Raw genomic sequence first — 26739 nt, 5'->3', positions numbered from 1 at the left:
AAGGGCCTTGGATTTATTTTTTCAGATTCACAAACTTTCAAGGCTTTCAAGGACCCGTGGGAACCCTGTGTAAAAGTAAAATTTCTTGGGCTCTTTTGGCATTAAGACAACAATTCTTATCGCCACATTGCTAGACAGGACACTATTAAAAAAAAACACACACACACAAAAAACGTGAATACTGACAATAGTGGTTTATTCTGAACTGTTGCTTTCCAGATGCTGCCTTGAGGCTCTTCTTCCTAAAAAGCGACCTTCTTCTTATTCTAACATCTCATGAGTCCTGCTTCTGTATAACACTTCCCATAAAAGTATTTGATTGTTCTTTATTTGTTCCCCGTTTTATCCCAACATAAAGCTCACAGTATACATAAAACCCTCTAGTTTCATGGTACCAGACATGACTGGTTTAACCAAAATGTATGTATTTGTAGAGATCAACTAAGTCTGCCTTGTCTGAAAGCACTTTAAATGTCTTTATGTGTTTTTAGCAAGGTCTAAAACCCTATTTATTTGTGCAAAACTAGTTTGGCAAATTGTTTTAGAAACTTTCAGAGACAGCGAAAAACTATACTCTGTGTGAGAACTACGTATAAAACCTCATTTAAATCTGACTTGGTCTACAAACGCAGCGATCAGGTTTATAGAAAATACTTTACTCCAATCCGAACGGCAGCAGCAGGTCTGTTGTGGAAAACTAAAAGGAAACATTGTAATATTTATATTTTCAAATCTATGTAAAATAAAAAATGACTACTTCTGACTTTTGTGTTTACATTTCATGTGAATATTCAACTTGCTGCCTTGTGTGAAGCTTTTGTCACATATTTCACAAGGAAAAGGTCTCTCGCCTGTGTGGATTCTCCTGTGAACATTTAAAGTATTAATACGAGAGAAACGTTTTCCACATGTCTGACAAGAATAGGGTCTCTCACCTGTATGGATTCTCTTATGACCCATTAAAGTACTCCTGTCAGAGAAACATTTTCCACATGTCTGACAAAGAAAAGGCTTCTCGCCGGTGTGGATTCTTATGTGAACTTTTAAATAACTAAAATATGAGAAACTTTTTCCACATGTCTGACAAGGAAAAGGTCTCTCACCTGTGTGGGATCGATAATGCCGTTTCAGTTCAGTTACTGGTCGCACTGTCGAACAACACATCAACCTTCAGCTCAAACGATAGCTTGAGGTTCGAGGGCTTAAAAAGACTGGAAAACTGGCCGAGTTGATAAACGGTAAGCTTTGTTTTTTTTTCCTGCGCGGCGATCATGGCAGCGTCGGCCGTTTTTTTTTTTTGTTGTTGTTTGCAATCACCGTCCAAGAATGGGTATATGTTTAATGTTTGTCTCATTTGAAATGTTTTTGAGTAAGCTATCCTGGTAGCAGGCTATCATGTTAGCGCCTGCTACCATGATAGCCTATATGCTGTCATGGTAGCAGGCGCTACTTTATTAACATGTCGGCCACCAAAATACTCTTACCTTGACTTGATGTCGCTGGAATTGGGTCAGGATGTTCTTCGGTTGTGCCCTTTCCTCCGACAAAATGCTTGCTACATATGTACTTGAATTTGGTAACTTTTTCCGGGTTGAACTGTTGTGTAGGCCGACCGCCCCGGTCCCAGCGCACACATTTCTCCTTGGCAGTCTTGAAGAAAACATCCTTCATATGCGGCCGATCAGCGTAACTCGAGTCGCTGTTGCACGTTCCATAGCAACAATGTTTAAAAACCATGGTCTTAGATTTGGAAAAAGCAGTCGTTTACCGAGTAAAACCTAGGCTAACGCACGTCTCTTTTACAGCAAAACAGCGGCGGGTTTCTGGAGTTTGCCCCACTGCGTACCACGTGATGTGACGTCATCGTGACGTTGTGTTTCTAAAAATAGCTCGCGCGCGGTACCCCATTGCTGTCTTAATGCCAAAGTGAGCCCCAACAGATTTACTATAGTGGAGCATTAGTGCTCCGCTTTATACACACTTATACATTCATACATGCATATATATATGCTTGTCTTCATTTAGCTCCACCATCATTCAATAGTACTACAAGCACTGGTGCAGCACTAACAGGGTAGATAAATGCTGATATAAGTATGTTTTGTGTAACTTAACCGTTCAAGCTTTAACTTTAGAATTAACTCATCCAGGTAATGTAAATTGTCCGCTACAGCACCCTCTAGCTTCCTTAGTTACTGAATTGAGTATTATTTCCTGGAGAAATAATTCTATTCATAAAAATCAAGTGTCCTAAAGGTTTTTATTAAGTAAATCATTCTTTAAAATGTTATTTCCTCAAGTAATATTTTGTCTAACTCAGCATTTTCATTGTGACTAGGTTGAACATATACAGTATCATAGGTTGTTCTAAACTAGTTCAGCTAATTTAACTTCATTTCATTTTCTTTAAAATGAAGTTTAGTTCTCTACCTTAGATTCATCAAATCATTCTTTTGGTCATGGTTTTCAACCATTTTTATTTGTCCTTTTGATATTGTGTGTGTGTGTACATAGTCCCTTAACTCCAGCCTAGTAGAGAGGATTTGTTGATTGAAATGTAGTGTTAAGTTAGATAAACAGCATTCTATAGTGGTGTTGTCTGGATGTTCATATTTCTGTTAATAAATTCTTGTACTTGAAGAGAAGTTGTCACTCATTTATTCTATATGTGTGCAGAATCATCTTTTCAACTATTGTCTTAATATCAGCTGTTTGGGCTGATATTAGGACAACTTGATTTTGTGGCAGCGTTTGTGAAACCAGTTGGTCGTGCAATTGGCAGGTTGCCAGTTCAATGACCCAACCGTCTCAATGGTTGTGTCCACTTCACCCGAATTGCCTGCTGAATGTGGTCAGAGGGCTCAGTGTGGCTGTGGCTGTTAACATAGCTCCCCACCATCAGTGGGTGTGAATAGGTGACTGACCATGGTGTAAGGTGCCTTGGGGTCGGCAGACTAGTTAAAGCGCTATACAAGTACCTGGGCAGCATCATGTGTTCTCCTTGACACCGTAAATAAATAAAACAGAGACGGACTACTTTTGTTTTTTAAAGGATTTCTCTGTGTTATTTTAATCACATCTAAGAGAATGACTAACTGACGTCAGCTAGCCAGCACAACATGCTTCCCTTCACCACAGAGGATTTTGACAAGCAAGCAACCGAGGGAGGGAGAACATACTGCAATTATGGGAATCCCTCTAAAAAACAGCTTTGCTCCCCTTTTATAGGACGCTGACTCTCAGGAACACAGACTATTTCTGGACAACAGTCTCAGGTATGTGAACAGTCCTAAACAGTGTCCTAATGTGCCAGTCACCAAGCCATGAACAGTAATAATAACTCAGGATGCAGTGACTGAGAAATCTGTTTATTCGAAGGATTGTTTATTACTAATTTATGAAAACTGATTTTTTTTTTATTCTGATTTAATGGCTATATACTATTAGGTGGATATCGTGTGGGGGGAAAAAAGCTTTTCAACAATGACCACAAGAAGGCGGCATTGTGCTGAGTCTGAATCACAGTCTGGAGAGTGCAACAGAGTGTAGAGTTTAACTAGTCATAAAGCTTGAGATATTAATATAAATGAATATTAGTTGTAAAATAGGTTACACAGACATACAGGGTGGAATAAAAGAGCAACAAGCTGATTCATGTCTTCACCTATATTAGAGAATGCAATACATCTGAGGATAGTAGGGAGGCTAGCATGAAAACAAGCACTGCAACACTTATATAATATTTCCCTGTAAAAGTATTATGTGTTAATATCTGCTTCATCAATGTCATTTAAAAAAAGTTCAGACCTAAGACTGACAATGTTGTCTGTTGGTTGTTGCTGCATATCTGCTACCCCTCTTCAGTCCAGCAGGGGGCGGTAAACGGACCAATCAGCTGGTTTGTCTCAGCGTGACGATCAGCGGAAGTAAAACTAAAAGTCTCCAGCTGCACCGTGTGTGGACTCAGCAGGAAGACGGTTGTGTTTGTCGTGTCTCCGCTGAAAATTTCCGTAGTTTCAGCAACAATGTCTTCAGTTCAGCATTTGAGCATCGTGGTCACAATTATGACCAAGCAAAACTTCCTGAATGTTACGGGTGCCGCCATTTTGATTTGCTTGATTCCCCCTTCAATCCTAGAGAGCAGTAGTGTACCGTAGATCGTCACTAGGAGGCGAGGAACCGTGCAAGCGTGATGTGTAAATGGCCATAAGAACCAAGCTCGGGCCAAACTCGGCATGGATCGGTTAAAAAAGGGTAGTGTAAATGGTGCTATAATGTTTGTCTTGTTTAGCTCTCACATTGTTCGATAGTGCAATGTTTATCAGTAATAGGGAAGAATATTGTGTGACTGTAGGGTTACTCCTCAAGCTAATGACCTGTCGCTACAGCACCCTCTCGCTTCCCGGAGAAATAATTGCGTTAATACAATCAAGTGTCTAAAGAGTATTGATTTTTTTCTTAAATCATTCTTTATGTGCCTGAATGTTTTGTCACATGGGAACTATGTATGGTAATTGTGTGATGCATTCCCTACTGTCCTTAAAGGTTTTGTGTTCTTTTTGTTTAAAAGCAAAATTTTGCTGTTAGAACTTCCCCTCCTTTGAGATGAAGCACTACAAACTAATTTTAGAAGAACCGTGTGATGCATACAGTACAGAATCTCCAGGAACAACCAGCTTGATCCATGGGACAGTCATCAGTGTAATTATATTAATGATCACTTATTTTGTCCCCACAGACTTATAAATGCCAGGGGGGATGTCAAGTCATAATCAGGAGGAAGCAAAACCTTATTGGACTGAAGAGAAGCTGATGAAACCAGATCCTTCTTTGATTGAAAAACAGAAGTACCCAGAACCTCCACTGCTTAAAGGAGAGGATCCAGATCCTCCTCTGACTGAAGAGCATAGGGAACTAGCACCTCCATGGATTAAAGAAGAGGACCCAGAACCTCCTCTGAATGAGGAAGAAGATGATAAACTAGATTCTTCAAGCCTTAAGCATGAACAGCAGGTAGCAGAACATTTACCAACTAAACAGGACCAGAAGGATGTCTGTAGCGGTCAGGAGGGACAGTGGCTTGTCCAGAACCAGGTCATTCTTCTAATTGGGACTTCTACTCATCAGGAAAGGCAGGAAGAACCAAGCAGCTTTCCATTCATATACCTCCTGTAGTTTTGACCAGAGATCAAGAAGGAAGCAGCTCCATTGTGACAGAAAGTCAGTCTCATATTGATGCAAAGAAAACATCTTTCAAATGTGACATTTGTGGCACATCTTTGAATTTTAAGTCTCAGTGGGAGAAGCACTACAGAACCCACACTGGAGAAAAACCATTTACGTGTCAGACATGTGGAAGAAGTTTCACTCTTATTGGTAGTTTAAATGTTGACAAGAGAAGAACAAATACCTGGGTGTTCATGTCAATAATAAACTGGACTGGACTCACAACACCGACGCCCTGTATAAGAAGGGCCAGAGCCGCCTCCACCTCCTGAGGAGGCTGAGGTCCTTTGGAGTGAGCAGGCCTCTGCTTAAGACCTTCTATGACTCTGTGGTGGCCTCAGCATTCCTCTACGCTGTCGTCTGCTGGGCTCCAGGCAGCACAGAGCGGGACAGAAAGAGACTGAATAAGCTGGTGAGGAAGGCCACTTCTGTCCTGGGCTGCACTCTGGACTCTGTGGAGGAAGTGGCTGAGAGGAGGGTGTTGTCCAAGCTCACATCCATCATGGACAACACCTTCCACCCCCTGCACCAGACTGTAGAGGAGCTGAGCAGCTCCTTCAGTGCAAGACTTAGACATCCTGTCTCTAAAAAGGAGCGCTACCACAGGTCATTCATTCATGCTGCTACCAGATTATACAATGCTGCACTATGACTGTGACCACAACTGCAACAACTAATGTGCAATGACTAATGTGCAATAATCTATTTAATACACTGTACTACAACCCGTGCAATAATTCTGAAAGAAGTGACTTCTGCTGCTATCAACACCTGAACATATGTCAGTAGTACACATGTATGTATTTATGTATGCACAGATGTATGCACGTATGTATATGCACATATATACGTGTAGGTACGTATGTATGTAGGCGTATAGGTATATGTATATATATAAGTATATATATATTAATAGACCACTATGCATGTAAATAAGACATCATATGCCCATTCCTATTTCTTTTTGTATTTTTTGGTATTCTTTTTGATCCATTATATATATATGAAGATTCACTGTATATAACTGAATGCACCTTTTCTACTCTGCACCTTCTTGTATGAGCCGATGTGACGAGTGAATTTCTCCATTGTGAGATCAATAAAGACTATCTTATCTTATCTCTTATCTTCCGCGTTGGCGGACGTGGGTTACTGACCTGGTAGCTGTGCTGCTGCTGGATGGGTCTAGGGTGGGTCCGGGGCTCCTGGAGTGTGTTGTCCTTTGGCGGCTCTACCGGGCCCTCTGGTGTGCTGGGGAACCTTGGGGCCTGTTAAGCTGTGAGGGCGGTACCCCCCTTCACAGACATTAACATCTGATGGCAGGGGCTGTCCCCACTGGGGGTGGGGGGGGGGGGGGGGGGGCTGGGGGGGGGCTGTTCCCGGTTTGCGGTCGGTTGCGGCAGCTGGCGGAGCCTCCCTCTCCGGGTGGATTTTCGGAGAACCGGGATGCCTATTGGAGTAAGCGGGGGAGCTGGCTTCCTGGATGAACATGATGCTCCCCGGTCCTTTCCCACTATCTCCAGACGCCTCCCTCTGCCTGCTACATCACGCTGCCACATATGTAGGACTTGAAGGGTGGGGACGTCGCCGGGGAGCAGGTCTTTCTGTCCGGTGATGTCCCTGACCCGAATTTTATTATACATCTTAGACACTTTCATAACTCTCATAACACACACACACACATATATATATATATATATATATATATATATATATATATATATATATATATATATATACATTAGAATTATTTTATTATTCTTTGTTTTATTTTATTTATGATATTCATTGCATTTATCACGCATTTACTCATTACTATTAATTTTAAGATTTGAATTTATTCAGATATTAAAGTGTTGTTCAGATGACTAATCTTTCTCTCCTATGTTACAGCGTAAGGCTTTGTGAAGAGAAACTCTCATGATAAAAGTTGTTTTTGCAGCACTATCTGCAACTGTGATTAATTGCACTTAACCATCTGTGGTAACTCCTTTCCCTAACAACTGAATTCTCAATTGTTCTGTATAACTGAACTGCTAGTTTATGATGTTGAAGGTCAAATTGCAGTTTGCTTCCCAGGGAAAATAAAAAGGGGAAGCACGGATGCACTTCAGAGCGATGGGGGACACATGCCTGAGTGTGTTCCTGGCGTTCTCCTTGCAAGAGAAGATCTGTTGTCTTTTCTTTTTGTGCTGCTTTAATGAATGTTTTAGGTGTTTGAACCTGACATGACTCTGGTTGATTGGCCCGTTCGGTTCATGCTGGCCCCACTTATCTCTGGGTGGGTGGGTGAGTGGGTCCTAGGTGTGGGGGTCAGGACCGGAGCATGGACCAGGAAAGTTGTGGAATTCCCCCCCCATCTTGATTTTAGGGTTCACTTACTGGGTCTGAGGGCTGGGTGCCCCTTTAGGGTGCAAGCACCTGGACCTGTGAATATAGGGTGTGTGTGGTAAGTGTAAAGCGTCCTATTTGTTTTTAGGAGTATCTGCGTGTGGGGGCACTAGGGTGGGAACGAGTGAATGTCACTGTGTATGAGGCCTTCTGTTTATTTGTCAGGTTGGGTTTGTACTGCCCCCACTCCCATGACATCTCAGGTCTCCACCGAGTGTGCAGCCCCTCCTCCCATCCTGCTCCCCTCCGCTGGCTGCCACCTTGGCCTAGTGGTGCATCTGTGGTAGTCAATGTACGGGGCTGGATGCTCGGGCAGGTGCCGAATCCCTTCTGGCGGCTTTGTGCGACCTAACTTCCCAGTGGCTCGGACGGGGCCCCCACCGGAGGGAGGGGCACCCCCGTGGCCTCGGGTTCCTGGAGCCCATGGCCAGATCCGCTCCGCTGTAGCTGGCTGCCGGTGGAATCCACGGGCTCCTCCCTGTGGCTCCCCGGGGCTTTGGCATTGTGGCTGTTTTCTGGTGTTCCTGGGGACCGTCTTCCTCTTCCCTTGGTTGGGGATGGCAGATTTCCTGGGTTTGGCCCCTCTTGGGCACCTTTGCTGTGGAGATCCATTGGGGCATCTGGGGGTTTGGCTCCCTTAACGTCTGCCTCAGTGCTCTGGGGGGCAAGTCTTTGGCTCCTTACAACCGCTATTGAGCATTTTTCTCATGGATAAACCTTTCACTCACAAGTGCACTCTCACAAACACTTACAGGTGCTTGGATTCAGGTACTTACAGACTCACTTCCATAAAGAAAACCCCTATTATTATCTTCTCCTGTCACTTTATACATATCGTATTGGTTAATACGGTATATTCTTCAGTGATGGTATCGAGGCTTTGGTTGATTGTGTCTTTAGTGCTTTGTCGGCTGGTTGTACTGTTCTTTTGGACTTCGGACTGTGGATGCTGTATCGTTCTCTCCCTTTTTGTCCTCTTTTTTTCACCTCTTCTGCTTTTTTTTCTCTTCTACCTTCTTGTTTTGGTGTCCATATAACATGAAATATTCCCTGCATAAATTATAATAAAGCAACTTGCATATATAAATCAAGCGGAGTGCTATGGCGAAAGCAGTAAGGCTCCACTTGTAAACAGGGTTCCCACACCTTGGTGAACATAAAATTCAAGGACCTTTCAATGACTTTCCAGGACCAATTTCCTCAAATTCAAGGACCACACGTGGCGGCATTTACCTACTGTGACCGCTGAATGGGTTATCATATTTTAATACAATGCAAATTCAATAAAAGACTAAATGGCATAGAAGTTGTTGGTTCAGAAGCAATGCAAGAAAGTGGACTTAATTTATAGCCTACATTGATATTGATTATATTCATAGCCTACATTTATATCCACAGTACATGGCTATGCCATACTACATTATATATAATATGTACATTAGTCTACAGTTTCATGGAATTTTATGGAAAAAAGTGCAGCATTGAGATGTTCAGAATTACATCAATTTGTTTCACTTACTTTCATCTTTGATTAAGCTAGTTTTTGACTTTGACTCTGAAAAGTCGCTAAATATAGCGATAAAGTTGCTGAGTTAGCAACACTGCGGGAATGTAACCTATTATACGCACGTAGGCCTAAACCGTAGCCTACCAACTAACGAAGAAGAACGAACATACTTTTGCAAATTAAAAGTCTGCGGAATCAACATAATCTTAAAAGATCGTGTGGTAGTAAAATAATGACACGAGTCGTCATCCGTGTGAACTTTCAACCCCACAAAAAAATTCAAGGACTTTCAAGGACAAGGTGTTTTTTTGGCTGTTTTCAAGAACTTTCAAGGGCCTTGGATTTATTTTTTCAGATTCACAAACTTTCAAGGCTTTCAAGGACCCGTGGGAACCCTGTGTAAAAGTAAAATCTCTTGGGCTCTTTTGGCATTAAGACAACAATTCTTATCGCCACATTGCTAGACAGGACACTATTAAAAAAACACACACACACACACACAAAAAACGTGAATACTGACAATAGTGGTTTATTGAGAACTGTTGCTTTCAAGATGCTGCCTTGAGGCTCTTCTTCCTAAAAAGCGACCTTCTTCTTATTCTAACATCTCATGAGTCCTGCTTCTGTATAACACTTCCCATAAAAGTATTTGATTGTTCTTTATTTGTTCCCCGTTTTATCCCAACATAAAGCTCACAGTATACATAAAACCCTCTAGTTTCATGGTACCAGACATGACTGGTTTAACCAAAATGTATGTATTTGTAGAGATCAACTAAGTCTGCCTTGTCTGAAAGCACTTTAAATGTCTTTATGTGTGTTTAGCAAGGTCTAAAACCCTATTTATTTGTGCAAAACTAGTTTGGCAAATTGTTTTAGAAACTTTCAGAGACAGCGAAAAACTATACTCTGTGTGAGAACTACGTATAAAACCTCATTTAAATCTGACTTGGTCTACAAACGCAGCGATCAGGTTTATAGAAAATACTTTACTCCAATCCAAACGGCAGCAGCAGGTCTGTTGTGGAAAACTAAAAGGAAACATTGTAATATTTATATTTTCAAATCTATGTAAAATAAAAAATGACTACTTCTGACTTTTGTGTTTACATTTCATGTGAATATTCAACTTGCTACCTTGTGTGAAGCTTTTGTCACATATTTCACAAGGAAAAGGTCTCTCGCCTGTGTGGATTCTCCTGTGAACATTTAAAGTATTAATACGAGAGAAACGTTTTCCACATGTCTGACAAGAATAGGGTCTCTCACCTGTATGGGTTCTCTTATGACCCATTAAAGTACTCCTGTCAGAGAAACATTTTCCACATGTCTGACAAAGAAAAGGCTTCTCGCCGGTGTGGATTCTTATGTGAACTTTTAAATAACTAAAATATGAGAAACTTTTTCCACATGTCTGACAAGGAAAAGGTCTCTCACCTGTGTGGGATCGATAATGCCGTTTCAGTTCAGAGTTGTTTCTCCAAAATTTCCCACAAATGTCACATTTCAAAGAGGCTTTTTTTGTATCAGTATGAGGCCGACTCTCTGACTCAGTTGAGCTGCTGCCTCCCTGATCTCTATTCTTAACTACAGGAGAAATATGAAAGGAAAACTGCTCAGTTCTTGGTTCTTCATGCTTTCCCCGAAGAATAGACGCCTCCATTTGAGCAATGACCTGCTTTTGGACAAAGTGTGATCCCTCCAGACAGCTGCATACGTCCTTCTGGTCCTGTGTAGTTGGTAAATGTTCTAGTAACTGTTGTTCACGTTTAAGCCTTGAGGAATCAGTTATTTCATTGTTTTCCTGAATCAGTGGATGTTCTAGGCCTTCCTCTTCAATCAGTAAATGTCCCCCTTTTTCCCCCTGCTCTTCAGTCAGTGGTTCTGTTTTCTTTTTTTCCTCTATAGCCAATAAAGACTCAGGCTCTACATTTTGATTTCCAATCAGTGGATGTTCTGGGTGCTTGTTTTTTTCTTTAATCCATCGAGGTCCCTGATTCCCCTGTTCTTCAATCAGAAGAGGTTCTGAATCCTCTTCTTTAATCAGTGGAGGTTCTGGCTGTTGTTCTTTAATCAGAGGTGGACCTGTTTCCATCCGCTCTTCAGTCCACTGAGATTCTGCTTCCTCCGGGTCATAACTAGGCTGTTGGTCGGCCGAAACTTCTTCCTCCATAGAGACATGTGGCTTTGGGATGTCTACGGGGACAAATGAAGCGGTCATTAATATATTTACAATGATGACTATCATGGATCAACCTGGTTGTTCCTGGATATCTGGGACTGTAAGCACCCACAGCTTTTCTAAGATGAGTTTGCAATGAAAAAATGTAATTACATTTTATTTATATAGCACCAATTCACAACATGTCATCTCAAGACTCTTTACAGATTCAATTCAATCAAAATATACAGACAGGTTGGTCAAAGTTTCCAATCGAAGGAAACCAAGCAAATCGAGTAATTGACAAGCAGCATTCACTCCTTATGAATGAGCATAGAGCCACAGTGAACCGTCACTTGCATTGTCGTTAACTTTCCAACAATCCCGAGCATGCATGTAGTGGAGAGGAAAGCTCAAGAGCAGGCAAAGCAGATACACCAAAGAGCACAGAAGCATTGATCCAGGAATACCTTCTACTAGGACTGCAACGAAAAATCGATCAGAATCAACAATTAAAAGCTCTGGCAAAGAATTTCATGATTGATTCGTTGTGTCTCAGAGCTGTTTACCGCACCTGCAAAGTATCGTCAATGCTGACTGGCTGCAGAATGAGTTGAACACAGCGAGGCAGAGGGGGTATTTTCAAATACAGATTTTTTTGTAGTAAATTCTACTAATGATGACACAGAACATGGTTCCTAAAAGAGAGGGAGCATGTAGCACTTCACAAAAAACATGAGATTTGACATGGCACAGGAAGTCCACAGTGGTGATGCAGCAGCTGAAATACCATGAAGTCATTGATGAGGGTGATGGGAGGTCAGCGGCAGGTTAAGTTGTTTCTATAACTGAAGTTCGTTCCATTTCAAAATGAGGAAACGCCGACAGCGCTTGGCTCGGGGCTGTAAGCAGAGTCCTGCGCAGCCAAAGTCATGCTTCGGGGTGCCGCCTGCACATCTGTCTGGTAGCTCGTAATGCGGCTGTTAGCTCGTTAGCTGGTTAATGACAGGAGCTTGTTTACATGCACAATATTCCCTGATTGGGTTGAAATGTGTTTGGATATAGTATTCGGAAAGCACATTTTATATGGGCTCAAAATCATACAATCTGAGCACGACGTGCAATTTTGCACAAAGTTGTATTCAAAGGAGAAACTGACATTAGCGGAGTTGTGGAATTTCCATAAAACTGCAGAGGTTTTATGGTTCTCCATCTCAGCAGATTCCTCTTTTTTGTCAACGAGCGTGTCAGACAAGGAACGGCCCGACCTCAGCTTCTGAGCAAATTTTTTTTTAGTTTCCTGAAGTTGCTGCAATATTGTCAACAAAAAACTACGGATGGCAACAGGATCATTAGATAAAGGACGGATGGTAGAGGATCAAAGTAAGCCATAATACAGAGGTATGTGAAACAACTTCTGGAGCAGCAGGTGCCGCTGGAAGCCAGGTAAGCGCACGTTAAAGTCGTAACGCCAAATGAGATGGATTGCGAAATGCTGGGTGCTTGTCTGTGAAGTTTGATTATCTGCTGAAAGTGGATGTGCAAAATGAGGTCGCAAGAATTCTGCTGCGGTGAAAATCCTGCTATTATTTTTTATGTCTTCTGCACCATATGTGAAACTGTTGCTGTGATGTTAATGGATGAATCGGTGGATGCTTTGACGCAACAAGCGTGCTGAATCCTCAAGTTTGAGTTTGTGAAGGAGTCAAACTTATGCTGCAATGGAAAGGAGTAAAAGAGAGAGAAAAATGACTGCTAAAGGTTTGGCAAATAAAATTGAAAATCTTCAGGAGGAACGTAAGGGTGCTGTGAATAAAATTAAAGACCTTATTCCTGAAATTAAATCACTCTTGAAAACAAAAGAAAATGCTGCTCATGTTCATCTGCTGTTTAAGAGTTTGATCCAGTTAAGTGAATGTGCAACATTGTCACATAACACATTGATTTCTTTACTCCCAGAGGAGAAGAATAAAAGTGAATGGCTTGCAAGCATAATGGAATACAGCTACACATTTAAAGGCAACGTTCAACGATGGCTGGATGAACCTGATGAGGTGTCAGAATGAAGACCCGGAAGAGCACATTGCTCTGGTGCTAATGCAGAAATAAACGAAGCACCAGAGTTTGCTGTGACCTCAGAGAATATGGAGGATCTGCAAAATGATGTAAAACCGAGTGACAGTGTGTTAAACATGGAAAGCAGAGCAAGCGCCTCAGACAGAAAATCATCTGCTTCATCATCATCATCTTCTGCTAGTCTTAAAGCTGAAGCTGATTTGGCAGCTTTAATGGTGAAACAAAACCTGCCAAAGGAAAGACATCTATTAGAAGAAGAGGAACAAAAAATAAAGAAACTGAAAGAACTAAACCTGGATGAGGAGATTGCAGCTCAAGTTGCCAAACTGAGTGAATTAAAATCACAAAGCTCCACAAGACATAGAAGACTTTAGATGGAATTAACCATTATCTAAGAAAAGGAACAGTCAAAGTATCGTCTCTCTCATTTGATGCAAAGGCCTTTGTTCCAAAAGTGGCAATACAACTGCAAGACATGGAAACTAAATGTTGTGATCCAGCAACACAGCTCAAAGAACCCTTATCACCTCAACATTCACAGGGTGAGACTGCGTCTAAGAAACATGGTGTGCCGTTATTTCCATTTGGTGATCCAGACAGAACACAACATCAACATGAAAGCAATCAAAATATTAATTACAGCTCTGGAAATGGGGATCATAACATATTGGACATAATGAGGAAACAAAATGAAATAACTTTATTGATTCAACAGCAGTGCTTTTCTTCTTTACCTAAAAAGGGAAATTCCAGTATTCAATGGAGACCCACTGAAATATCATGCATTTGTGAAGGCTTTTGAAAATGGAGTTGAAAGAAACACACAAAGCTACAGCGATCGACTTCATTTTCTGGAGCAGTACACAAGTGGCCATCCAAAGGAACTTGTTCAAAGATGTCAGCATCTCAATCCTGAAAGAGGATACAAGAAAGCAAAGACATTGTTAAAGGAGCAATTTGGAAATGAACAGAAAAGTGCACACGCCTACATGGAACGAGTTCTCTTATGGCCCCCAATTAAGACTGATGATGTGAAATTGCTTCAACATTTTAGCCTTTTCCTTAGAGGATGTTCAAATGCAATGGAGGAAGTACAGTACCTGGAAGAGTTGGACATTCCAGCGAATATGATCATCAAAAAATTGCCTTACAAACTGCAGGACAAATGGAGGACCACAGCCTGTGATTTACAGAAGAGACGTAGCTAGAGAGCTAACTTTATTGACATTGTCAACTTTGTTGAGAGACAAGTAAAAATCCTAGGTGATCCTGTGTATGGAAACATTACCGGTGCTCCATCACCAACAATAAGTAAATGTGTGAACAAGCAGGGAACACAGCCTCATTTCAAATTAAGAGAGTAGTTTTGCTACAGCTGTTGCTCCACTGGAAAAGATTGAAAATGTGAAAGTAAATGACCCTAGTGTGCCAGCACAGAGAAAGTGTCTTTGTTGTGGAGGTGGACATGCTCTAGCATCATGCGTACAGTTGGAACGAAAGACTCACAGAGAGAAGATTGGCTTCTTGAAGGAAAACGACGTCTGTTTTGGCTGTTTGTGTATTGGACACATCAGTAAGAATTGTAAAAAACGGTCTGTAAAAGATGTGGTCTTAAGCATCCAACTGTGTTACACATCTATCCAAAGGAAAACAAAGACCCTTCTGACCTCATGGATAAAGAGCCAAAGAGTGTAGTGGACAAGACACTTGTGTCAAGTGGCTTAACAGGGGCTGGCCATTCAAAATGCAAACTTCCTATTGTTCCAGTGCAAGTTAAAGCCAAGAAAGGCAGCCATATACTTTCAACTTATGCATTCTTGGATCAGGGGAGTACAGCAGTTTTTTGTACAGAGAACTTGATAAAGAAGCTTGGTCTCACTGGAAGGAAAACTCATACTTTTAAGAACAATGGGTCAGGAAAGAATTATGAGTAGCCACATTGTTGTGGGTTTGGAAGTGGCTGGACTTAAAGAGGAGAAATTCTGTGAGCTTCCCAAAACATATACCCAAGAATGCATGCCTGTATACAGAGGAAATATCCCTACACAACAGGATCTACAAGGCTGGCCACACCTGAAGCACATTCATCTTCCAGAGATAGAGGCTGATGTTGAGTTACTGATAGGAACAACTGTTCCTAAAGCATTAGAACCCCTGGAAGTTATACAGAGTGTTGATAATGGTCCCTATGCCGTTAGAACCATGCTTGGCTGGACTGTTAATGGACCACTTACAGGAGAAAGTGGAAATGTAATGGATGAGGAGCTGCCAGAATTAAGTGTGAACAGACTCTCAGTGGTCAATCTGGAGGAGCTCTGGCAACAACAATTCAAGAATGATTTTCCTGAATGTAACACCGAGGAGTGTCAAGGACTTTCAAGGGAAGATCAGAAGTTTATGGAATCTGTTACAAGTTCTGTAAAGCGATGCAATGATCATTATGAGATCAGCTTACCTTTGAGGGAGAAGGATCTTAAAATGCCAAACAACAAAGGGTTGGTGGAGCAGCGAGCTTTACAGCTGAAGAAAAGGCTTCAAAGACATTCATCCTTTCACACAGACTATACTACCTTAATGGATGACCTTATTGTCAAAGGCTTTGCTGAACGGGTGCCTGAAGAGGAACTACAACGTAGTGATGGAAGGGTTTGGTATATCCAGCATCATAGAATCTATCATCCCATGAAACAAAAGATAAGGGTTGTCTTTGACTGTGGAGCCAGTTTTCAAGGCACATCACTTAATGCAAAGTTGCTACAAGGTCCAGATTTGACCAATTCACTAATTGGGGTGGTGACTCGGTTCAGAAAAGAACCAGTGGTGATCACGGCTGATATTGAGTCAACGTTCCATCAGGTGAAGACTCCCGCTGAAGATGCAGATTTATTGAGATTCCTATGGTGGCCAGAGGGAAATCTAAATAAAGATCTGGCAGAGTTTAGAATGACTGTCCATCTTTTTGGGGCAACATCCTCCCCAAGTTGTGCCAATTTTGCCCTGAGAAACTGTGCATAAGATAATAAGGATGAGTTCAGCAAAGAAGCTGTGGATAAATTGTTTCACTCTTTTTATGTTGATGACTGTTTGATGGCTGTGGCTTCAGAAGAGCAAGCATTGATGCTTTACCATGAACTCGTCTCTATCTGTGCTAAAGGTGGCTTCCAACTTAAAAAGTGGATAAGTAACTGGTTTTGGCGAAAATTCCTGAAAGCCATCAAGCCAAGAACATTCAGAGGCTGGACATGAACAAAGATCCTTTACCTATGGAAAGAGTGCTCGCAGTTGAAAGGTGTATCCAGTCTGATTCATTCAAATTCAAGATCAGAATTAAAGACAGACCACTCACTAAAAGAGGAATCTTGTCCGTTGTGAGTTCTATCTATGATCCTTTTGGTATATTGAGTCCTGTTGTTCTGCTCGCAAAGAAAATCCTGAACGATCTCAGCAAAAGAGCATGTGGCTGGGATGACATCATTCCTGAATCAGTTGCCAAAGAATGGACAAACTGGTTGCAAGAACTGCAGCTGGTTGAGAACTTCAGCTTCATGAGATATTTGAAACAAACAGACTTTGGAGAAGTAGTCAGTACACATTTACATCATTTTTGTGATGCAAGTGAGTTTGGATATGGGACCGTCACTTACTTGATATCACAAAATGAGAACGGCAGAGTACACAGCGCCTTCCTTATGGGAAAATCAAGAGTGGCTCCTTTAAAATCCGTAACGATTCCTTGTATGGAACTTATTGCTGCTACAATGGCAAGCCGCATTGATGTGCTATGGAAATGAGAACTGCATATGCATTAGAAAGACTCTGTTTTGGACAGACAGTGCATCTGTGTTGAGATATATTAAAAATGAGACCTCAAGATTCAAAGTGTTTGTTACGAATAGAATTTCAGATACAGAAAGCTTCAAATGTCTCTCAGTGGAGATATGTTCAAAGTTCAAACAATCCTGTAGATGTGGCCTCTAGAGGTTCAAGAGTGGATGTTTTCCTTAAAAACACATTGTGGGTGTCAGGGCCTCGCTTTCTGCTTAACCCCGAAAGTGAATGGCATGTTACCTTGTACGAAGACCATAAAGTTTCATCAGAGGTTCCCAAAGTCAAGAAGGTTATTGAAGTCAATCTGTTGCAGATGAGAGAAAAATCACAATCCAGTGACTCGGCTGTTTAGTTATTTTTCTTCCAGGACTAGTCTCAAACGGTCTGTTGCTTGGATCTTAAGATTCAAGAACTGGCTTTGGTCTTGTTGTCAGAAGAACAAACATTTAACTATGGAGCTCACCAAAAAGGGTTTGAATGTCGAACAACAAAGGCAGTGGCTGAAGGATAAAAGGATAAAGATTAAGGGAGAAGTGGACCATGGTTTTTTGACTGTAAAGGAAGTAGAAAAAGCTGAGCTGGAAATAAAGTTCTCAAAAAAAAAAAAAAAAAAAAAAAAATCACCTTTGAGGAGGAGATTTCAAGACTTAAGGAAGGCAAAGGTGTAAAAGCCACTAGTCACCTTCATAAACTCTGTCCAATAATAGAAGATGGGATTTTGAGAGTTGGTGGTTGGCTAAGAAGATCATCCATGCCAGTGGAATCTAAACATCCCATAATACTAGCCAAAGACCTCCACATTTCAGATCTTCTGAGGGACATCCATCAACAAACGGGTCATGGTGGACGTAATTACATGCTATCCAAGCTGAGAGAGAAGTACTGGATTACTGGTGCTAGTACCACATTTAGAAGGATTTTGTCAAGATGTGTTATTTGTTGAAGAATAAATGCACCACCAATTCTCCAGCAGATGTCAGACTTACCGCCTGATTGATTAACTCCAGATGAACCACCATTTACCCATGTTGGCGTAGATTATTTTGGGCCGTTTGAAGTGAGAAGCATTGTGAAAAGGTACGGTGTTATTTTCACCTGTCTCACAATAAGAGCTATCCATATTGAAGTTGCAGCTTCACTGGACACAAACTCCTTCATAACTGCTCTTAGACGTTTCATAGCAAGGCGTGGTCAAGTTAAAGAGCTTCGGTCAAATAACGGGACAAACTTCATTGGAGCAGAGCGTGAGTTGGGAGCAACTATTCAAGAATGGAACCAGTCACAAATCAATGGTGTCCTTCTTCAGAAGGGAATCAAGTTGACATTTAATCCTCCTGCTGGTTCGCATCATGGAGGATCTTGGGAGCGACTGATTAGATCCATATACGAAAGGTCCTCAATTCCACCTTAAATGTGCAACATCTAGATGAGGAAGGCCTTCACACGGTTCTTTGTAAAGTGGAAGCTATACTTAACAGCCGTCCAATCACCAAAGCCTCCACAGATCCTGATGATCTTGAAGCTTTGACACCAAATCATCTGTTACTCCTGAATACTCAGCCATCTTTACCACCTGGAAACTTCCAGCAAGCAGATATCTATGCACGAAGACGATGGAGGCAAGTTCAGTATATGTCTGACTTGTTCTGGAAGAGGTAGGTTAAGAAATACTTGCCTCAGCTACAGGAGCGTCAGAAATGGTTGGGGACTAAGCGCAATCTTATCCCTGGCGACATTGTGCTTATTATGGACGGGACAGCACCTCGCAATTCTTGGCTGATGGGAAGAGTTCTGGAAACCTTTCCAGACAGAAGAGGATTTGTACGTCAAGTGCGTATTAAAACAAAGAACAGCATATTGGATCGTCCAATAACCAAACTCTGCCTGCACCAAGGAACAGAAGATGGATGAAGAATAAAGTTGTATCTGCTAACTACGACTAATAGACTCAATCTACTAACCTTTGATTAGATCCTGATTAGAACTTCTGGACTTTAACAAAAAAAAAGGAAAAATATATTGTGCAAACGATTTTGTATGGACTTGAGTTTTTAACAGATTTAATCATTATGTCTCCTACTTATTTTAAGAATGTAATTATTATGTAATGACTTAATAATTAGGGGCTGGTGTGTAGGAACCATAAATGAAAAGATAATTTGATGTCCGTTTGTCTGGGTTTAAAACTTTTTGTTTGTTTGTGGAGGTATGGGTAAACAGGTAAACAGGATGTGGGCGGAGATTGCTAATTGGGCATATTACTCACCTATTGGAGTGTCACGGTAAGAGTGGGTGAGCGGGCCGCTGTATTCTTTGTTGACCGCTATACAGATTGCTGTGATTAACCTTTGTCAGGATATTTTGGATACGTTATTCGTTTACTTTATTTTTGTCAATAAAGTTTACACTGTCAGCACTATTGGATCTCAGCGGATTCCTTTTTTATCAACGAGCGCGTCAGACAAGGAAAGGAACGGTCCGACCTCAGCTTCTCAGCAACTTTTTTTAGTTTCCTGAAGTTGATGCAATATATAAAATGCAACTTGTGCTGAAACAGTCTGAAATGGGCTGGTGGTTTATTTGATTATCAGAAGTGGCACTTTTGCGCTGGTTGCATTGTTTTGCCCAATTGTTTTCCCTTGGTGCACTAGAACAAGGGTGTTCCAAAAAAAAGTAAAAAAAAAAAACAAAGCAACTGGACTGGACTTTCGTAGTTGAAGACATTTCACTTCCTCTCCAGGCAGCTTTCTCAATTGAAAAAGTCTGGAGTAATGACAGAAACGGGTCCAGATTGGTGCAGATCGGTCGATGCAGCGAGGAGATACACCCGTTGAATAATGATAATGCATTTGGCCACCGGACCGGACTAAATCGTTTGGCCAGCATTCACAGACTCGCTATCTGGCAATCTGATACCATCAACCACCAAGTTACTCTTAAAACGATCTTGTGATACGTTATCTAAAGAAGATGAGGGGGGGGGGGGGGGGGGGGGGGGGTGGGGGGGGGGGGTTGCGTATCCATGTGTTTTTGCCTGTTTTTTTTAATTTTTTTTGGAATGTTGGCGAGGCGGTAGCGTGAGTTTGCCAAGATAGCGCTGCGGGACATACTGAAACAACAACAGATGATCTGCCCCCCCAGGATGGTGTCAAAGCTAAAGAGAAAGCCAAACCACATGTAGCTACTATGAAGAGAAAAAAAGAGAGAAAAAAGTTAAAAGTTGAAATAAATAATGCAATGTTGGAGAGCAGTAGTAGAACTCAGCAGATGTTTAACATCTTGAAGCACAATGTTAGGAAATTGGAGAGAAAATGGCGCTCTACACACCAAGAGGAATCCTACTTAATCTGGAGGGACAGACTATTGTTGTATAACAAGACCCTCCGCAGAGTTAGAGCAGCATATTTTTCATCATTAATTGAAGAGAATAAAAATAATCCTAGATTTCTCTTTAGTACAGTTGCCAAACCTACCCAGAGCCACAGCTCTGTTGATCCATCCATTCCCTTAGCTCTTAGTAGTAATGATTTTATGGGATTCTTCATAAATAAAATTGATGCCATTAAAAATAAAATAATTGGCATCCTCCCAAACATGATTACCTCGTCCTCAGTAAGTGAGGCAGCATTGGAGGAATCTTTAGAATCTGCGCAGTGTTTGAACTGTTTAGAAGCAGTAGAGCTTTCTGAGCTATCTAAAATTTTAGCTTCATCTAAACCTTCTACCTGTATGTTAGACCCAATCCCAACCAAGTTGTTTAAGGACATATTCCCTTTGATCAGTGGCACTATTTTAGACATGATTAATCTATCCTTAGTAAATGGATATGTACCACAGGTTTTGAAAGTAGCTGTTATTAAACCTTTACTTAAGAAACCTTCTCTTGATCAAGATGAGTTAGTAAATTACAGACCTATATCTAATCTTCTTTTCTTATCTAAAATTCTTGAGAAAGTAGTTGCTAATCAACTATGTGAACATTTACAAAGTAATGACCTACCTACCTTCAGAGCTCATCATAGCACTGAAACAGCTCTGGTGAAGGTCACTAATGATATTCTCATGGCCTCAGATAATGGACTTGTGTCTATACTTGTCCTGTTAGATCTCAGTGCTGCGTTTGATACAGTTGATCACAATATTCTCCTACAAAGACTTGAACATACTGTAGGGATTAAGGGGAAAGCATTAGGCTGGTTTAAATCTTATCTGTCAGACAGATTCCAATTTGTTCATGTTAATAATAAATCTTCCTCAAACTCTAGGGTCACTTGTGGAGTACCACAGGGTTCAGTCCTTGGACCAATTCTCTTTACTATATATATATGCTTCCGATAGGCAAAATTATCAGACAGCATGGGATTAATTTCCACTGTTATGCTGATGATACTCAGCTATATTTATCCATAAATCCTGATGAATCCAATCAATTACTTCGACTGCAGTCATGTCTTGATGACATCAAAAGCTGGATGACTTTAAATTTCCTGCATCTAAATTCTGACAAGACCGAAGTTGTAATCTTTGGGCCAGAGTCCTCAAAAAATAAACTTCTTAACCAATCACTTAATCTGGGTGGCATTAACCTGGCCTCTGGTAATAAAGTAAAAAATATTGGTGTTATTTTTGACCAAGACATGTCATTTAAATCCCATATTAAACAGGTTTCCAGAGTTTCCTTTTTTCACCTCCGGAATATCGCCAAAATTAGAAACATTCTGTCCAGGAGTGATGCTGAAAAACTGGTCCATGCATTTGTTACTTCAAGGCTGGACTATTGTAATTCTTTACTATCAGGAAGTCCACAAAATGCAGTTCAAAGCCTTCAGCTGATCCAAAATGCTGCAGCAAGAGTTCTGATGAAAATCAACAAGAGGGATCATATTTCTCCAATTTTAGCTTCCCTTCATTGGCTTCCTGTTAAATCAAGAATAGAATTTAAAATTCTTCTTCTAACGTATAAAGCCCTTAATAATCAAACTCCATCATATATCAGAGCTCTGATTACCCCGTATGTTCCTAACAGAGCACTTCGCTCTCAGACTGCAGGTCTGCTGGTGGTTCCTAGTCTCTAAAAGTAGAATGGGAGGCAGATCCTTTAGCTATCAGGCTCCTCTCCTGTGGAACCAACTCCCAATTTTGGTCCGTGAGGCAGACACCCCGTCTACTTTTAAGACTAGGCTTAAAACTTTTCTTTTTGACAAAAATTATAACTAGTGGCTCATGTTACTCTCAGCTACCTTTATAGATTTACTGCTATAGGCTTAGGCTACTGGAGTATATCAGGATCTAATTTTCTCACTCTATTGAGTTCTACTGTTCTTCAATTATGCATTATGTGTTGTCATTTCTGCTTTAACTTTCTGTTCTCTCTCTTTTCTCTTCATAGTAGGTACACCTGGTCTGGCGTTCTGTTAACTGTGACATCATCCAGAGAAGACGGCTCACCCGCTACTACCATCTAATGTAGAACAGATTACTAGATCAATGTGTGCTTCTGTGCTTTTTTGTTTCTCTTGTTGTGTCTCTGTTCTGTCTTCTGTAACCCCAGTCGGTCGAGGCAGATGACCGTTCATACTGAGCCTGGTTCTGGTTCTGCCGGAGGTTTTTCCTTCCCGCTAATGGGTGGTTTTTCTTCCCACTGTCGCTTCATGCTTGCTCAGTATGAGGGATTGCAGCAAAGCCATGTACAATGCAGACGACTCTCCATGTGGCTCTACGGTTCCCCAGGAGTGAATGCTGCTTGTCGGGACTTTGATGCAATCAACTGGTTTCCTTATATAGGACATTTTTGACCAATCTGTATAATCTGACCCAATCTGTATAATATGATTGAACTTGACTTTGTAAAGTGCCTTGAGATGACATGTTTCATGATTTGGCGCTATATAAATAAAATTGAATTGAATGTTTAGGGTTAAGCTTTTCACATTCACTGTAAACATCAATGTTAAAATCCCCCCACTATAATGACTTTGTTAGCATTTATTAGCACTAAATCAGATAAGCATGAGAACTGATCTAAAAAAAAAAAAAGGGCCAGGTGGATGTTACAAAACAACACACAATAGAGGTTTTATTGGTTTGTAGTTTGAATGACAGAAACTAAGTGATAAATGTTCAAAAGAATTGAAGCTATTAATTGGCCTTGGACTAATTAACAAAATCACATAGAAAGATGGGATGGATGCAGTCTGTCCGGATCAGAGCGGTACATCAAGGATGCCATCCCTGCTGGCCTGGATAGCCTGCAGTAAACTTACAAGAATTGTTCTACAGAGGATGCGGTCTCATTAGCCATTTACACGGCTCTGCTTCATCTGCAGCATCCTAACGCCTATGTTAGGATGCTATTCTAGACATGCTGGCTCTGAAGCTTCTAAGCATGACGGTGCCATGGGAGCTGCATGGCACAAGAGAGGATGGACTTAGTACGTGTGGTGAGGAAAGCACAAGGGAATGCAGGATGCCTTCCCCTAAAGCATAGTGGAATCCCACATTCTGACAAGGAAAAGATCCAGAGGGCCAAAAGGGCCAGACGTATTGCCACAGATTGCACCAACTCAAGCAATACACTATTTGCTCCTCTTCCATCAGGAAAAGGAAGAAGGAACATTAAATCAAAAACAAATAGAGACACCTTCTTCGAAAAGCTGTGAAGGCAGAAACTCATCCCTGCTGAAAATAAAATAAACCACCCTCTCATAAATTCCTACTGTGTCTACTTTATATAATCTACTACATGCTTAATTTTCCCCACATCCACGTTTTGTGGGGAAAATATGGATGTGCAAAAGAAAAACTAGGAGCGCCAATCCAGCCAGCAAAAAGCCGAGCAGCTAGTGCAGCAGCATGGTGTGGAGCTGAAACCTGCAGATAGCGCAGGGGACACTGTGTCCTGTCTGAAGACCAGTCAGGGGCACTTTTACAGGAAATGTGGTGCACTGATAAAATTAAATCCAGAAAAGTTACCACTCCACTTGCTATACACTGTAATAGATAAACGTGAAAAAGAAAGAAGAAATAGGGCAGGTGCTCCAGCCCCACTTAGGGTCTATCTGTGCATGTGCCTGCCATGGCCGCTTTTTATAAGTGACTTTAAGCTTCTATATTTCTACTGTTTACAAGGTAGAGGTAGTACAGCTGGTTGTTTATTTCTCTCTCAAGAACTGGCAACACTGGCGGCCCACACTCAACGTGTCATTTAAGACTGTTTTATGGGCACGGATGGATAGGAAATACTTTTCCAGTGTTTCCACTAATGTGTAAAAGTTTAAATCTAAAAGTAATTTATCCTGAGCAGCGCTGCTACGTTCATCATGCCCCCATGCAGCATCTTTTGCCTGAAGAGGTGGGACACAGACTGCGTGACAGCCAACGGTTAATGGCTAGCATTAGCTTCCTCAAATTTTCTTATTTATCAGTTTAATAGTGGTTAAGCTAACATTTTTGCTCGCGGAATGAGTTTGTTAAGGTGTGGCCACCACTGAGCACTAATGGACACTAAACTCGGATTTAAAAACTGCATGACTTGCCATATTTTACAGCATCTTGACTTCTAAAACAACACTTTTTGCCATTCCCTTTATAACCACAAGTTAAGAATAATTTTGTTTTTTCAGATTGCAAACAAAAAGTGTTTTATTTTTTTATTTTTTTTACACTTTTGACTTGCGATAGATGCAAGGTTCTACAACGGGGAATGCAAACCTCAGAAGACGTGCACTTTTCAGCACACTGGGTGCTTTCATTGTGTAACTCGCCATTACTTGTTACTGGTTTTTCTAAAATAGTGTTTTTAATTTGTTTCTGGGTGTTACATATGCACTCTGAGCTGGTTTCTCATCAAAATTTCATAATGGTTATAAGTCAAAAAAAGACAATTGTTTCTGGGTTTAGGTGCTGAATTCATGCCACAAAAACTGTTATAACTAAATCTGTTTACACAGTTATTAGCACCAAAAGCAACAACTATATAAAATATGTCACTCAAGTATTTTTAAAACTCATAGTTGATCAGATTGTGTATAACTTGAATAAGTATGGAATGGCATCCTGGTTTTCTAGGAAATAATACAATTAAATGTCCTTTAAAGAAGACTGATTATGTTAAAAAAATAAATAGGTAATGAATCCAAGCAAAGATCTACTGGCCTAAACTTGGCCATATCTACAGTCAGAGTATTAATAAAAAAAAGTTCCAAACAACTGAAAGTGTGAGAGATGAGGCTGGAGGAGTTTCTCAAAATAACACATGCTCTCTCTTCTTTTTGTATTTTTATTCTTATTTTACTATTTATTTTGATCCACTGTATATATGAAGATACACTGTATATAACCGATGCACCTTTCCTACTTTTGCACCTTCTTCTGATTATTGACTAATGAGCCCATGTGGCAAGTGAATTTCTCCAATGTGAGATCAATAAAGCCTATCTTATCTTATCTCTCTGGGCTCTCATATTGTTCACAGTGAAGGTAAGTAAGTAGTATTTTGTTGCATTTAACGGTACACTAATTTAGAGTTTAAGGAACCATTTGGTTTAGTGATTGTTTAAATGACTCCTTTATTTATTTCTGTTTATATTCTTGATTATGGCAGGAACGGTCCTCCATACCACAGAACACACCTGCAGGTAGAGCTGTACGATTTTGCCAAAAATCTAAATCGCGATGCATTTCAACAATTGTGATTTTTTGTAACTTGTAATTGTGATTTAATATTGACCTGCATATCTCTGCATTAACCACACGCAACGCAAATGGCCTGAGAAAGATGCTTGTAAACAAGGACTATTGGCAGCAAGAAATTTAACTGTTTTTATTAATCAGATTATTATTATTCAATAGAGTAGCTTAATGCTGTGGTGAGATAATTGAAAGTATGATTATATAAAACAGGGGTGTCCAACTCCAATCCTCGAGAGCTGGTGTCTTGTAAACTTTAGACGTGTCACTGGTCTGACACACCTGAGTCAAATAATCGGTTAATTAGCAGGACTCTGAAGAACTTGACTACATACTGAGGAGCTAATTGTGCTATTTGATTCAGGTGTGTGGGGCCAGGCAAACCCCATTCCCTGGCCCCACACACCTTATCTCACTGCTGCAACTCTCTTCCCTTCCAAGCGGAGTCAAACCCACTTTAAACATATTACCGAAACCTAAAGGATGCAAAAAACGGTCTGAACGGAGCCTCAGAGGCTGAAGCCTGTGTGTAAAACTAAGAGCTCAAATCAGAAACTGGTTTATCAGACACTTTTTTGTAGCTTCATACCGATTCTGGTGAGTTTTATCTGGGGTCTCCAGCAGCTTTCCAGCAGTCTGGCGTCCTCCTCGTAGCGGACGATGGTTTTCTCAACCTCTGAGAAGATTTCTTCAGCAGCAGCAGTCAGTCGCTCTCTGATAAACTCTCTCAGATGCTGAACTGGAGACATTGTTGCTGAAACTACGCAAATGTTCAGCTGAGATACGACAAACACAACCGTCTTCCTGCTGAGTCCACACACGCTGCTGCTGGAGCCTTTTAGTTTTACTTCCGCTGAGCGTC

At 41.0% G+C, this 26739-nt stretch overlaps 1 protein-coding gene across 1 annotated transcript; it reads right to left on the bottom strand.

Moving 5' to 3' along the window:
• Positions 1–170: 170 nt before the first annotated feature.
• On the bottom strand, positions 171–26739 carry LOC105918435 (zinc finger protein 34). Its single transcript, XM_036131294.1, has 3 exons — positions 26467–26739; positions 10535–11320; positions 171–1076 (listed from the first exon to the last, which is right to left on the bottom strand). Exons 1-3 carry the CDS (start codon positions 26624–26626, stop codon positions 754–756), a joined length of 1269 nt encoding a protein of 422 aa, XP_035987187.1. The 5' UTR covers positions 26627–26739; the 3' UTR covers positions 171–753.

Source organism: Fundulus heteroclitus, unplaced genomic scaffold (assembly GCF_011125445.2).
Source record: "Fundulus heteroclitus isolate FHET01 unplaced genomic scaffold, MU-UCD_Fhet_4.1 scaffold_42, whole genome shotgun sequence".
Lineage (NCBI taxonomy): Eukaryota > Metazoa > Chordata > Actinopteri > Cyprinodontiformes > Fundulidae > Fundulus > Fundulus heteroclitus.
This window is presented reverse-complemented; position numbering and strand designations above follow the sequence as displayed.

Bases quoted from the DNA above. Each gene is read 5' to 3' on its own strand.
- LOC105918435 (XM_036131294.1), bottom strand. From the start codon at position 26,626: ATGTCTCCAGTTCAGCATCTGAGAGAGTTTATCAGAGAGCGACTGACT. The intron at 11,321-26,466 runs GTATGAAGCTAC...TTGTCCCCGTAG, and splicing joins GATAAAACTCACCAGAATCG to ACATCCCAAAGCCACATGTC. The intron at 1,077-10,534 runs GTGGAAAAAGTT...CTTGTCAGACAT, and splicing joins ACCTTTTCCTTGTCAGACAT to GTGGAAAAAGTTTCTCATAT.